At 39.7% G+C, this 15,123-nt stretch overlaps 1 protein-coding gene across 4 annotated transcripts in view; it reads left to right on the top strand.

Annotated features, from left to right (window-relative positions):
* CELF1 (CUGBP Elav-like family member 1) overlaps positions 1–15,123 on the top strand; it is a 46,997-nt gene that overhangs the window by 13,613 nt on the left and 18,261 nt on the right. For 2 of the 4 annotated variants that reach the window (XM_054400129.1, XM_054400128.1), the window contains exons 1-4: positions 3,432–3,445; positions 11,878–12,065; positions 12,897–12,979; positions 13,387–13,435. In XM_054400129.1, the coding sequence (XP_054256104.1) occupies positions 11,888–12,065; positions 12,897–12,979; positions 13,387–13,435 (310 nt within the window). In that variant the 5' untranslated portion in view covers positions 3,432–3,445; positions 11,878–11,887. Of the gene's footprint in view, positions 1–3,404; positions 3,446–10,063; positions 10,135–11,877; positions 12,066–12,896; positions 12,980–13,386; positions 13,436–15,123 lie in introns of those variants that run through there. The other 2 variants (XM_054400127.1, XM_054400126.1) reach the window with 2 other exon arrangements.

Genomic DNA, 15,123 nt, shown 5'->3' with positions numbered 1-15,123 from the left:
TTTTAACTGTTGGCCTCTTTAATTGTCAGTGGTAATCTTGACTTTGCACAAACATTAGTTCCTGGAAAGTGTAATGAGAAATCGGAACTAACTGGTCTAGAGAAGTGCTGACTGTGACAGTAATGTCATTGATCAGAATCCATTAAATGACCCTGTGTTCTTTTATATATGGGCCTGGTGAGACTGAAGGTCTGCAACCAAGCGTCAGAGCAGTCTCACTAGATTTATTGGGCTCATATCCATTGTCTAGTACTTAGTGGCTAGAGCCACTTGTTCTCATTACCAGCTGCAGTTCTATTTATATTATATTGCACAGCAGAAGTTACAACTGTTTGTTTGTCAGCAAGAGTGAATGTTACCACCCTTGGATCTGGCAGGGAAAAAGATTAAATTTAAGTGTTAAACCTTCATTTTTGTACATAGAATTCTCAAGCGGTGTCATAGTTCGCCCAGTACTGGACAGAAGAAGCGGAAGTGACATTTGTACTCAAATGTAGCGCTTCAGCTGGGGCAATTCAGGAGAAAACTCCCTTGCAAAAGCTGTGGCACGGTGTCCTGCTTCAAATCTGTTAATTGTTTTGCTGTCCTCACTAATAACCAATGCTCGCACAGCTATGAAATCAGTTCATGTCTGATGTTGAGCTGGGGTCAGTCTGTGATTTGTACAGGAGCTCACTGCCATGTCAGTTCAGTACAGAAGTTGCAGTGCTGCAAGTATTGCTAGCAGTGTGTTGGCTGTGTATGTGCCTTTAGCAGAGGTAGCCAAGGCCTGATTTCTTCTGAGAAGAAATCCAAATGTCAGAGTCTTTGGCCTTTGGGTCAGTATTGTCTGATGTACAAATCAGGGGAAACTATTTGGTGTACTTATATTCAGAATGCAATTAAATCAATTATACCATGACAATTTTGGTTTGAGAAATATTAATGATTTAAGAGTGTTCTCCCAGGCTTTCTACAGGTGTTTGTCAGATCTGCTGCTTGCTTTTTAAAGTTTTTATTGTCTGGAGTGTTGCCTTTGATTCAGTGAGGTGTGTATTTTTTCCCAAAGGTATCCAAGAATTTTGGGTTCCTCTGGCTATGTTAGCTGTACTTCTGGTTCCTTTGAAGTTTTTAAATTAATTCTGTAGAGTGCCACATAGTTACAGGTATGAAGGGAAGATTTTCCTTTTAACATTAACACGTCGTTTACTTGTATTCATTTACACAAGCAGTGAGCTGTGTAGTTCAGTTTTTTTTTTTGAAAGCTGTATATTGCAGAAATATAACTTAGCATTTATGACAGCTTCCGTGGAGTTTAAATATATGCCAGATTGAGTTAGAAGGAAGAAGACAAAAATTTTGTTATGATTTTTTTGAAGCCGGGTCTGCTAGCAGAGATGAGACTTTTTTTTTTTTTTCTTTTTAGTCATAAATGAATATTCTTTAGTTAAACTTAAAAAAAAACCAATGCCGTATGGGTGAAGTGGAAGGAGGTGTCCTCAGGTAACAATATGTGCTTGAATCACTAGTTGGAGCTTCATAATGTTACTGTGATTTTTTTAAATAAATACACATTTCAGAGAACTGAGTTGTGTTTCTCAGGGTTCATGGATTGATTTTTATTGTTCTTAACAGATATTACAGAAAATTGGTTTCTGTAATTGTGTTTAGGATTCTATCTTCCTTTAGAGGGCATAGTATCTTGTTAAATCAATTGAACAAATTAGGAAGAAAATGAAAGAATTGAAAATTACAACAAAATAACAATAAATTTTCTCAAGAGCTCTCTCTGGAAAAGAGGGCATGAGTACATGCAATAACTAACCACGTGTGTATTACAAGACAAGTTAGAAGAACTTCTCAAAGAATACAGAACAGAGGTTATGAAGAAGACTGTGAAGCAGTGGAAGTGTGGAAACTGAAATAGCCTTGAATAATTCTTCCTGGCAGATGGATGCATTCTTTGGCTTGGTATCTACAGATAAGTAGATGGATTTTACGTAAAATGCTGCTAGTCTGTCTTGAATGGAGTTCTGCAAAATAACCTAGGAGGAAGCAGAGAAGAAATTATTAGATTAAAAATCAAGAAATGAAAAAATTAAAAGCGTATTTTGAAATATGTGCTACCTTGTGTCATGGGTCAGTTACTGAATCTGCAAGAAGAGAACCTTCAATCTCAGATGAGCATCCTCTACTTATGAAGTGCTAGCATAGAAAGTGTGTGGTGCCTTGTTGGTGATTTGCTCAAGATGTAGAAATAACTTTATTTTGTTGTCTTATATTGGTAGTTCTTTGTGTTCCCTAATTCAGAGCTTTTTCATACATTTCTGTCTGTACTGTTTTATATTACAGTTCCCATCTGCTGGTTCATTGTCATCTGTTAGTACTACAGCTGTCCAAAGAATGTAATGTAGGAGTCTGGGGTACTGATTGACAGCCAGCTGAACATGAGCCAGCAGTGTGCCCAGGTGGCCAAGAAGGCCAATGGCATCCTGGCCTGCATCAGAAATAGTGTGGCCAGCAGGAACAGGGAAGTCATTCTGCCCTGTGCTCAGCACTGGTTAGACCACACCTCGAGTACTGTGTCCAGTTCTGGGCCCCTCAATTTAAGAAGGATATTGAGATACTTGAATGTGTCCAGAGAAGGGCAGTGAGGCTGGTGAGAGGCCTTGAGCACAAGCCCTATGAGGAGAGGCTGAAGGAACTGGGATTGTTCAGCCTGGAGAAGAAGAGGCTCAGGGGTGACCTCATTGCTGTCTACAACTACCTGAAGGGAGGTTGTATTCAGGTGGGGGTTGGTCTCTTCTCCCAGGCAATCAGCACCAGAACAAGAGGACACAGTCTCAGGCTGTGTCAGGGGAAGTTTAGGCTCGAGGTGAGGAGAAAGTTCTTCATGGAGATAGTTGTTAGCTGTTGGAATGTGCTGCCCAGGGGAGGTGGTGGAGTCACCATCCCTGGGGCTATTCAAGAGGGGATTGGACGTGGCACTTGGTGACATGGTTTAGTAGTCATGAGGTCTTGGGTGACAGGTTGGACTTGATGATCCTTGAGGCCTTTTCCAACTGTATTGATTCTGTGATTCTGAGTTTAGGATTGTGGGTACTGCTGTTGGTAACTGCTTCTGCCGTGAGAGCCAAAAAGCTGGACAGATAGGATAAGCCCACCAAATGATAGCAGGAAGCTACAGGGCTCCTGTTTTTAGCCATGTTGTGTTTGCCATCCTTTCTTTTGCAACCTTTGAAATGTGCAACTTCATTTTTGAGTCTAAAGACGGTTGTTACCACCTGTTGATGACTTCTTTTCTTGGAAACATGCTTTGCTTTCACATCCTCAGTATTGTACAAGATGGAATTAATGTTGTAATCATGGTTATTATCTGATTTAACTGTGGAGTACTCAATGTCTGTTTTTTCTTTATCTTTTAGACTGAAGACTGGAACGACTAGAGGAAGGTGTATAGCTGCAGGTATGCACCAGTTTGTATCTTTTATTTGCATATTGGGGATTCCTTTCAGAGGTTTAAGAGAGTAGCTGTTTTTACTTTCAAGTGATGAAAGTAATCATTTTATACTGCAGCGAGCAGTGCTCCCTGAACCTTAAACTCTTCCCAGTTTCCTGCCTTAGTGCTAAAGGGGTCTGGGAGTGTTAGTAACATAGGACTGTGAGTACGAGTCAATAGAATTCTTAGTACCATCTATAATTTAATAACTTCAGAAACATAACTAAGAAGTGGAAATGTGTCTTCACAGCAATCTCTTGGCGAGAACCGATCTGTAGTAGTGCACAGAACTCTAAAGGTCAGTATTAGTGGCACAGCTTCCTGGCATCTGAGACAAATCTGACTCTGTGCAGCAGGACAGGAACATAGCCTGGTGTGCAAGGATGTTCTAGTGCAGTTTTCTTAATGCTTGAAGTCCAGTAAAGGTGTAATTTCATGAGACATCTGAGACAGGTCCTCTCCTTCCTCTCCTGTGCAGTTTCCAGCTGAGCAGTCCTGTGTCCTTTGGTTATGCTTGATTCTCATGGTGGTTTGACTGCAGGGTAGACAAAGTCAGCCTGACAACTTGATAAACTCTTTTGTGACAAGTTATTTCTCTGGTATAGCAAGATGGAATGATTTACTGTGTTGTCAGAAGAGTACCAAAAGACCAGACTGCCTCTAACTGTGTACCTTCAGAGCTTCATTCACTTCTGAGGACAGCTGACCTCTAACTGCTGTGTTAAGTAGCACTGTCCTGCTCCAAGCATGGTGATTGTTGCTCTTCTGATGAATCATCTCTGCTATGGTAGAAGTATTTAATGTGTGCTTTAGTCTGTAGACAGCCAAGGAGAGCTAAGTTTTGATACTGTCCTGAGAAAACACTTATTTTATACTGTGGTCAGACATTTACTATAGCTTTCATGAATACCTTAGGTTTTAGTCCTGTCTATATCAGAAAGAAAACCAAATTGCTCTGAAGTGCAGGATATCGTCTCTCCATATGTTACTCATCAAGGGTAGAAAAAGCTAAAGTTGGATTAAGAAATCCAAGAACAGCTTTATTTTCAAGTGATTTTCAGAGAATTGATGACTGACCTCTGTGTTTAGAAGTACCAGTTTGAGGGCATTGGTCTCCATGCGTTGCAGGTGCTGCGAAACACTTAGCTGCTTTCCTAAACTACTGGTGCTCTGTACTTTGCTTTCTTGCTTCTTTACTGCTATCTTCCTACAGAAGATAGGAAAGAGGAAATACTGGTCATTATATTTGTGGGTTTATCTGAAGAGTTTGTCTTGAGACAGACTAATCTGTGATTAGACCTGCTTTTTCAAACTCCTGAGATCCTGCCAATTATGAAACACAGGTTCAGAATCAATAGATTTGGATTACCTAAGTAACAAAAGCACCAGATTACTTAGGTAGCAAAGTAATCATCAAGTTTCTGGTTGCTGAAAATAAGTCATGAAATGGAACTTATTTTGTGTTCTTACTCTCTTTTACCGAAGATGTAAGTGTTGAAGTGCAAGTGTGATTTATCATCCATACTTTCTGTGTGTCTCATGGTCTGAATTCAGTCAATAAAACAAAAAGGGGAGGAAACCTTGTGGCTGCTTTATATGTTCCATCCTGTCATCTTTTGGTACTTCTGTTTGTTTCACAGGATAGAAATACATGTTCTCACTTCTTACACTGTCATTTCCTGCCTTGTCTCCTGTTGTGTGTCATACTGCTGCGTTTATTTCCTTTTACCATTGTTGTGACCAGCCCACTTTTCCTAGTTTACCAAGAATTTTTTTGTCTGTAATGCCATAAGTGTCTGTGGGTGTTTCAGATCTCCCTTAGGTACTTAAGATTTCCACAGTTTGTCTGTCACAAAATACAACCATTGTTGTCTTCTAGCACTGTGATGATGAAAACTCACAAGTGCTTCCCAGACTGTGTCTGCTGGCATGGTGGCAAATGTTTGAAAAACTAGTAATTTTTAACTGATATTTTCTTATGCCTTCCTGTAGAGCTTAAGCAGTAGCTGAAACAGAGATTTTACATCTGCTTACCAGAAAAAACCCAACCCACAACCTGCAGCTAAGGATAAAAGGATTAAATCTTTCAGTTTTGTTGTTATTTTTATCATTTCTGTGCCCTCTTGAATACGGGGAAGAAACTTACAGGCATTCTGCTTTAAAAGCAATTGCCCTGGGCTTCATACAGCAATGCTTCCTCGTCATAGCAATTATTAATGGTAAAATGTCTTGCAAAGAGGATAAATGCATGATAATTACTCGGTCTCTATGGTTTGCCCAAATTAATTATTCTAGAGAGCCTGTGTTAAAATTTGTTACCTGTTCTGCAAGTAAGGATGCTCTAAAGGATTGTTATGCGTTAATTGCTCCAAATTCATGATTTGGTCATTTGAAAGTCTGTTCATCTACTTACTTGCTTCATGTTAGTGTGTTTCATGTAGGATCTTCTCAGCCAGGCTTCTACTATCGTTTGCATCACAGGAAGCTTTAATTTGTTGTGGGGTTTGGTTGCTTGTGTTTTGTTTTTTTTTTTTTCTTAATCACTGCTACCAATAGCTGATAATGCTGGTTTTTGTTTCTACAATCTCCATTCCCTTAGTCTAAAAAAAAAAAAAAAAAAAAGGAAATAGCAAAATAAAATGTAGCTGCGAAAGACAGAAATGTAATACACATTTCAGATCATTGTTCTGCAGGTCACAACTGGGAACTGCACAAAGTTTAAGTCTAAAACTAACAAAAGAAAATGTCTTACACTTTAAGTAAAGACAATAATCCAAGTACCTCTCTTGTTCTGTTTTTGTGAAGATCAGTGGAAGTGTTTGTGTCATTGGGGAACAGGTATAAGGAGATAATTAAATAGGGAGATAATTAAATACCAAAGAGAAGATGGAGTTTCTAGGAAAATAGTTTATTTTTATTATTTTACTTACATGGACATCTTCATTTGTTTCACTGTGCTAACATGGCAGACTGTTACCCTAATGCTGTGCAGGTGCCCTCCTTAGAAACACAGTGGGCAGATACTGGCTGCCATGGGAAGAGTCCAGATAAATGCCAGCTAAAGTTGTCTGTCACTCTGTAAGTGGCACTATTTGGAACTCTAATATTGGAAGCTCTTTGAAGTTTCTGCTTTGTGTTGAAAACAAACAAACAAAAGATACAGATTCTGGAGATAATAGCTGTGATATACCTCAGAATAATGCAGAAATATTTGAGTGCTCTCAGACCAGGGATCTTTGGAGGGTATCAGCTAGCTTATTCCTCGTTGTCATAGGGTGCTGAGAAATTTTGTGTGTACCCGTGATGGATAGCTGTCACAGAGATTGGCAGAGGAAGAAACTGCTGTTTTGGCAACTAGGTAAGGAGCTTCTTGTACCCAGTGAGGTGTGGAAAGACAGTTTGGATTTCACCATAGGCAAAAGCCTTCTGACCACATGCTTACATGATAAATAATCAAACAACAACATACTGACAAGTAGTTGCTGTGTTTTGATGCATGTAACTTAGGAGTGTCTGTTTAAAAACAAAACTGCAATTCAGCAAGGCTGTAGGGATCTGTATATGCATATATAATACAAGGGGAAGTTTATTCTAGGACCTGTCTCCTTCAAAGCCTCACACTGTCTGATTTCCCTGTAGCCTGCATCCTTTCTCATAGTTGGCTCTTGCCATGCCAGTAGTCCCTCAGCTTCATAGTTGTATGTGTTGTCCCAGGTTCAGACTGTGAAATAGAAGATGGATGGTATACCTTCAGCTTTCAATGAACAATTGCTCATCGAAATGAACAAGGCTTTCTTAGGAAAGAAAGTACCACAGGAGCATTTTGGTTTGTAGGTTTTTATTTTGTTGTGATTTTTGTTTGTTTTCTTTTAGGTTTTGTGCCCCAGGATATGACCTAATTCTGTAAACTTAAAAATGAAAGGAAAATTTCTAGCATTTATACTTTGCAATTTCTGAGAAGCATAGAGCGACATACTCTGCAGCATGATCTAGGGCTTCAGAGGCATAAAAGAGTGAGATTTAATCTGTAGCATGTAGAAAATTTTTAATGTTCATGTTGTCAGATTAGCAGCATGTTTAAATGTGTAGCTACAGTCCACAGAGCTTGGAATTTCAGTCATTGTTTCTATTGTCCTTTGAATGGAAATGGTCAAAGAATGGAAGCCTGCAGGAATTTGACATCTGAGCAAAAAATAAGTGTGTTTAGCTCTCTTATTTTTCTTTCTTATTATGAACAATGGCCAGGATGACTTTGTTTTTCGTAATTGCAAAGAAATACTACTTCCTCACTTAATTCTTCTTATTTCTGTGCAGTAGCAAAATACCATCTTTTTTCTGCTCTTTCTGATATTTTGAGAAGTGAAGTTGGTAAGTCTTTTAATTGCACTAGCTTGATGCCCTTCAACTAAATAATGTTAAAGCAAACCTGTTTGTACACTAGAGTGTTGTCACTGAAGTTGCCGTCATTGCTGCAGAATTATGGTACCCTGAGGTATTTGGTCTAAGACTAACAGACCGTCAGATACTTATTAACCATTTCAGTATTGATTCCTCCTTTCCCCCAAATTGTACAAAACAGTGCATGAAATATTTGCAGCATTGTTCGTTAAATGTGGTGAGCACATCACAGGAGAAATTAGTCCTATGTCAAGAATGAAAAGCTAGTCAGTAGCAGGTTAGCTGCAGAAGACTGATGTTCTGATAATTGAAGCCAGTAGACTGAATTTACACTATCACATAGTTGCACTCCAGGTTATCTAGCTCATTGCACTTTTGTATTAATGAAGCAAGCAGATAAGACTTGGGTTTTTGAGAAGAGAGATGGAAGAAGGGTGGGCATAGGATCAAATCACGCTGATTTCTTCAGTGATCTGATCAATCTTGGCAATATTTTAAAAACCTATTTTATAGAGTATCTGTTGCCAGCATCATCTTTCATCAAACCTGCAGTGAGCATGGCTGCTGGGGTAATTTACTGGCTGCTTTAACACACTAAAGGTGACTGGAAGACCAGGAGGAATTAATTCTGGTCTCTATGGGTAAGCCCAGACAGTGTTGGTCTATAGATTGATGTGAACAGTGGCAAGAACCTCAACATATCTTCTGAGGTTCCTTCCACTAAATCTGAAGTGTTTCTCTCTGTGGGCTTGCTTTAGAAAATTTCATAAAGTAGGCTGCTTAAATTTAACATTTGAGGTAAATGCATGAAATTTAGTTACTGTTGAATATCTGATGTGTGCTAAATTTATGTCCTCTTATTTTGCAGTAACATGCATATGTCTTTGTATCATGAGGCTTAACTTCTCTTAACCTTTTAACCTTACTGTAGGGAGATTGGAAATGTTCTTTATTTTTTTCAGAGGTTGGAAATGGTTACTTGTGGGAAAGAAAAAATGGGCATGCTGTAACAGTGCAAGCATAAAGCAAGCTACATATCCTGGCCAGTTTAAGTAACTGTAGGTACTTGTTGCAGTCATTGACAGGCATTAAAGAATTGATCACATCTGCCCCAGGACATGGTCCTTGATGCTCTCGGAATTTATTCTGTGGTTGTATTGACCGTTTATGTAACGCTTACATTGGACTTCACTTAAATCATCCCCCATGGAGTGCTCAGGCACATCCAGCTGTGTCTGCAGCACTCACTCTCTGCAATCAAGTATTTCTGCATCTCCCAGTGCATCCCATGTTATCCAGGTTATCTCCACATCAGTTTGGGTATTGTATAAACACATCTCACAGTTCTTCGCTCAACATGTTATTCCTTTTTCAATGATGAAGCAGCTAAGGTGTTCTGATCGGTGTTCTCAAGTGTTTTTATCATCCATAGACTCTCTATATCTCTGGACTTACAGATGCATGAAGGGCAAAGTACTGTTTCCAGAACAGTGTATGTTACACTCCTGTGAAAAGAGTAGGTTTTGATGTTCTGTGGTACTTAAGGAATTTTTGGATAATCAAGTATTCTTAGCTTTTGGCAGTTTCAGAGAAACATTTTGCTTGGCATTTTTCTTCCTAGAAGTTAGGAGTGTCAAAAATAGTATGCAAGGTGAAAAGAATAAAATCAGTGATTGAAAATGGTTATGGTGAAGGAACCTCATGACTTTACACCTTAGTATTGGCAATGTGGGAAGTGTCTGTCTGAACCTTGAGGCCTTGGACTGCCATTTTGGGAGGCAAGGAGTTAGCTGGGGATGGAAAGACTGGAGTTTGTATTCTTTCTGCTCTGTTACCCATTGCTATCTTCATGAATCTGACACTCTGTTTATCTGACAGTGCTCTCAGTACTGCTTCGCCAGGGAAAATTGCACAAAACAAGCCGAGTGCATCAGCGTTTTCATTGTGTATTAAGCTGAGCCTCTCTTCACATGGTCACATCCCCTTTTTAATCTGGGATTCCATGTCTCTTTCCCAGTCCAGCCTGTTTCTGTGGTGTCTATTGCTGGTCTCCCTGAGCTTCTGTTTCTGTGGTTTGAGTGTTTTTTGTGTGGCTGAGTGTTAAGACCTGCAGGACCTTTGGAAGTAGCCTTTAGGGGTTAGGCAATACACTCATTTAGTGTTAGTGGTTTGTCTCAAACGGAGGTGATGGCTGCGTTCAAGTTGGATTTCCTCCCAGAGATGATGGTGGATCACTGCTCCTTGAATGCTAGCCCTGTGTAAGTATTTTGTCTGTGTCTTTTTGTAACTGAAAGGATAGCTAGAAAGAATAGCTGGAATTACTGTCTCTGAAGCCTCTGCTGTCAGATGAACTATCCTTGAGGGCAGACAAAAGAGATAATGGAGAGCTTGCAGTTTGGGGTTTTTTTTGAAGAAATCATAGTGGACATTGACAATTGATACTGGATTTTGGACACCAGGAGAAATGATCTGATGATGTTAGGGATGAGGCTAAGGAGGAATAAAGCTGTTTGGTAGTACTGTTTCTAATATGCTACAGGTGCCGATATAAAAATTAAATTAAAAAAAAACTGTGTGGGAAGTTTCTGTTCTTCCCTGTTAATGACTTCAGACTAAACATTTTAATGAGGAGTGAAAGATTCCTTGTATACTGTTGAGGTCATGTTAAGAGTTGCCCAGTTCATATGAGCCATGCTATGCTCTGAAGCTACCCATGCCATAGAAGGCAGAGCTGAAAACTGTTCCTGGAAGAGGATAAATGATTTGTGTTTGTTTTCAACTGGAATGGAAAGACACTTAATGAAAAGAGGTAGTTTATCATTTTGTAAGAAATATTGTTTGCCTTGGTTATTTGGAGAGGTGCTGACCCTTTCTGAGTGGAAAGGTAAAGAGCAATGAAAGGATTTATGATAGTTCCCTTCCCTTCTAGGAAGAAGTTTTGTTGGTTTTGAGGTCTGTTCATGTAGCTATAAAATGATTAGCAATCCTAACATCAGTTTTCCCTTAGGTTCAGAACAGCCTGAGGGGAAAAAAATGTAATAAACATTGCCTGGTTTGGAAATACTTTTTTTTTAAAAGAAACCCCAACTTTTAATTTAAATTGTATTCCAAATGGAATATGATTGCAGATAGAGGAACACTCTTTACTGTGTACCATGCAGTTAACAAGCCATTTAAAAAATCTGTCTTTAAAGGAAAGAAACAGATGAGGAGAGCTGACTGCTCTGGAAGAAGGCTACCTGTATTCTTCAGCTGAGAGTTTGGGGATGCAAGGAATTGTTGTGTAGTTACTGTTCCACTACTTCTTGTGTCCTTTTTAGATTATGCAGGGGCTGGTCAGCAATTTTAACCTACTAATCACTGTAACTACAATAGTTGTTACTGTCAGTTTTCTATAGAGACACCTCTTGTGGTACACTAGGCTGTGGTTACTGATAGCAAGACTGAAAGCTCCCTGGTTTCACAAAAAGCCATTATCTTGTAAACCTTGAATGAAACTTGTCATCTGTTCACTTGTACCTGTTTCTCTGTTTTAAGATGGAAATTTGCCCTAGGAAACCATTCCAGATAGTCACATCCTAACCAAAAAAATGTTACTCTCTCGTTTATAGAAGTCACTGCTCATTCCTGTGGCCTGTGGGTAGACTGAGTTTAGCTCTTTCTCTTCTGGTTTCTTTTTCTGAGAAGTGTATGGGGTTGAACTAATGATAGTTTTCAGTCATCTCAACAGATTTATATTCTGAATCCCAGATACTGACTAAGTTGTAAGAACAAATGTTAGGAGAGGTTTTAAACAGCTGCATAGAGAGTGTTTCTTGCCAATGACGCTTCTGAGTATTCTCTGCTATGCAGGACTGTGAGTACGCAAGAGTCTTTCTTTATATGTATGTTTTAATAATTTACATTTCTATATGTGTAGAATGTTTATTATCTTGCTGTAAGCATGATGTGTCTAGAATCTGTGAAAAGAAAAACCGGGAATTTCTTCATGTTTTTCATAGCTCAAAGAAAATGAATGGCACACTGGATCACCCAGACCAACCTGATCTAGATGCCATCAAGATGTTTGTGGGTCAGGTCCCACGGAGCTGGTGTGAGAAGGATCTAAGAGAACTTTTTGAACAGTATGGTGCTGTCTATGAAATCAATGTCTTGAGGGACAGGAGCCAAAACCCTCCTCAAAGCAAAGGTGAGACTTCTGTACTTGCCACGTCTCTTGCTTCTGCAACTCTGCAGTGTGGAGTCCAAAGAAAAATTAAAAAGAGTTTCAAACCATCACACCATGTGGTATCTCAGGTCTCAACAGCTTTCACATAGTTACAATCTTAGCTGTTTGCCTGTTCAAACATCTCAATGTGATGGAGCTCTGTGTGACCAGGCTTGCACGCAAGCTTAGGCTCTGTAAGTCTCTGTGTCTAATTATACATGGACTGTCATCTTGTCATTTGCTAAGCTGAGGAAAATCACCAGCTTTTCTTTAGAGCCCTGAAATGATGAGGATGCTTGAAAAGAACGGATTATAATTGCAAAGCAGAACATCAAATTAATACTGTGTTGCTCCAGAGCATCATTGTGATGCTATGAAGTGATCAGAATGTTGCTGGATGTGGCACAGTTTTAGATAAAATACGAGCTTGAGTACATCAGATCCTAATGAAATGATGTACCTGGGTTTGCAGTTTAGTTAGATGCAATATCTGATTTCCTGTGAAACCACAGAGAAGGTTTTGGTACTAGCAAATAGTTATCGAGTTTGATAGTGGAAGTAGCCAACAATGATTTGGCAGATGTATCTGAATTTTGCTTTGGCATATTAGCAGTGTTGGGTCAGTTCTGAGTAGATCCTATTTTATTACACTTAGAAATCTTTTTTAAATAGTCACCGTCAGTAGTACCGGCCTATTTCAGCATCTAACCTCTTCTACTTGTCAGATATTTTGCGCTTTTGAAATTTCTGTACAGCCCTAGCCCATCAAGATTCAGGCTGTTCTTTCTCCACTAACATTTGGTTTCGTTGCAGGGTGCTGTTTTGTTACATTTTATACCCGTAAAGCTGCACTAGAAGCACAGAACGCTCTTCACAACATGAAGATCCTCCCAGGGGTAAGAGAAGATACATGCTTTATTGGAGCTATCCTGTTTTTCTGAGCTCTGGCACCACTGAGATATAAACCTATGTCATTTTGCCCTCAAATAATGTTTTAAAAGAACTAAACAAAACCCAAAACTGTTACAAGATTTGTATGATAACAGATTTCAAGGGAATTATGAAGCATTTGGGAGACTAATAGTAGTGAGGTGGGTGGGCATGGCTCCTGTTAATACTCTCTAAGGGGGAATGATGACATATTAGGAAAACTTTTCTTTCATCTAGAAATGTATTGTTACATGTGCACCTCCATAGAGGCAGTTTAGGCTACCATTTCTTTCTTCCACAATTCCTATGGGCATGTATTTCTTGTAGTATAAAATGAATGCATCTAGGATTAAATAATCTTCCTTCATTTCAGATGCACCATCCTATCCAGATGAAACCAGCTGACAGTGAAAAGAGTAATGGTAAGCTTTCGTAATATCTGAGTTTGGTATCATTTGTGCTAATAGGGAAGCTTGAGGATTTTCCTTTAGTTGAACAGTTTCTAACGAAGTCTTCTTGAATTGACGCCTGATGTTTTTAAAGAAAAATCAAACAAAACCAACAATCAAACAAAATCACACAAAAACGTTGTGCTTTCAGTGTAGTATGTAATGTAAGTGATGTCTCTAAATTCCGTGACTCATTGTCTCCCACCTGCTGCTGCTTGTGGTAGAACCATGTTGTCAGTTAGGGAAACATCCAGTGAGTTCTTTTTTGTACTAAGGTGGTTTAAATCTTTGTTGGGGACATGAACAGTGTGATTGAGTGCATCCTCAGCAAGTTTATAGATCACACCAAGCTCAGTGTTGTGGCTGATACCATAGAGGGAAGGGATGTTATCCAGAGGGACCTTAACAAGCTAGAGAGGCAGGCCTGTGCAAAGGCCAGCAAGGCCAAGCATGAGGTCTGGCATCTGGGTCAGGGCATGCCCGAACACTGCAAGCTGGATAGTGAGTGGATTGAGAACAGCTCTGTGAAGGAGGACTTGAAGGTGTTGGTTGATGAGAAGCTCAACATGACCCAGCAACGTGCATCTGCAGCTCAGAAAGCCAGTTGTATGCTGGGCTGCATCCAAAGCAGTATGGACAGATTAACACCCTGTATTTGGCTCTCCTGAGACCCCAGCTGCAGTACTGGGTCCAGCTCTGGGGCCTTCAGTGTAAGGAGCAGCAAGTCCAGAACACACCTGTGAAGATGATCTGAGGGCTGGAACATCTCTTGTGTGAGGGCAGGCTGAAAGAGTTGGGACCATTCAGCCTGGACAAGAGAGGGCTCTGGGGAGATTTTATTGTGGCCTTTTAACACTTAAAGGGGACCTACGAGAAAGCTGGAGAGGGACTTTTTTACAATAGGACAAAAGGCAGTGGCTTTCAACTGAAAGAGGGTAGATTTAGATTAGACATAAGGAATAGCGCTTTGCTGTGAGGGTGGTGAGACACTGGAACAGACTGTCCAGATAGGTCGTAGATGGCCTACCTGTCAGGATATTCAAGGCCAGGTTGGATGGGGCCTTGAGCAACCTGCTCTAGTGGAAGGTGTCCCTGCCCATGGCACAGGGGTTGGGACTAGATGATCTTTAAGGAGAATTCTTTCATAGTATTGTTGGGAGGAGATGAGAACAGGTTCTCTAAAATCAAATTTGCATTATACACACACATGAATATCCTGAGAAAACGATGGAAAGAAGAAAAAATTCTGTAGAATTTTAGGATGACAGTTCTGAGACTGTTTTATAGCTTGTGCTAAAAGGTGTGGGTGAAAATACAGAAGAGAAAGTATCAGTTAAAGTATTCTAACTTGCCATTTGTAAAAGGAATTCTGGGTCTCTTTCACTAAAGTGGACTGCAGAAGGGATTTGAAAGCAGCTTCCTGCTCTAAAAGCTTGGAAGTGAACTGGATAAAACATTAATATTTAAGAATTAGTTTAATTCACATCAGCTGGAATAGTTGGGGATTTTCCTCTTCAATACCATAGAAGATGCAGCACATAAGTGGATTTCCCCTTAGTGTGGCACTAAGTAGAAGATTTTCTGTTGAAGCTTCACGTTGTGCTACAGCCTTCATCATGTAATGTTTCAAATTGTGCTGGATGTTGTATTTGCAAACTGGT

Source organism: Indicator indicator, chromosome 4 (assembly GCF_027791375.1).
Source record: "Indicator indicator isolate 239-I01 chromosome 4, UM_Iind_1.1, whole genome shotgun sequence".
In the NCBI taxonomy this organism is placed as follows: Eukaryota; Metazoa; Chordata; class Aves; order Piciformes; family Indicatoridae; genus Indicator; species Indicator indicator.
Note: the sequence above shows the minus strand (reverse complement) of the source record. Positions and strands in the feature narration are given on the sequence as shown.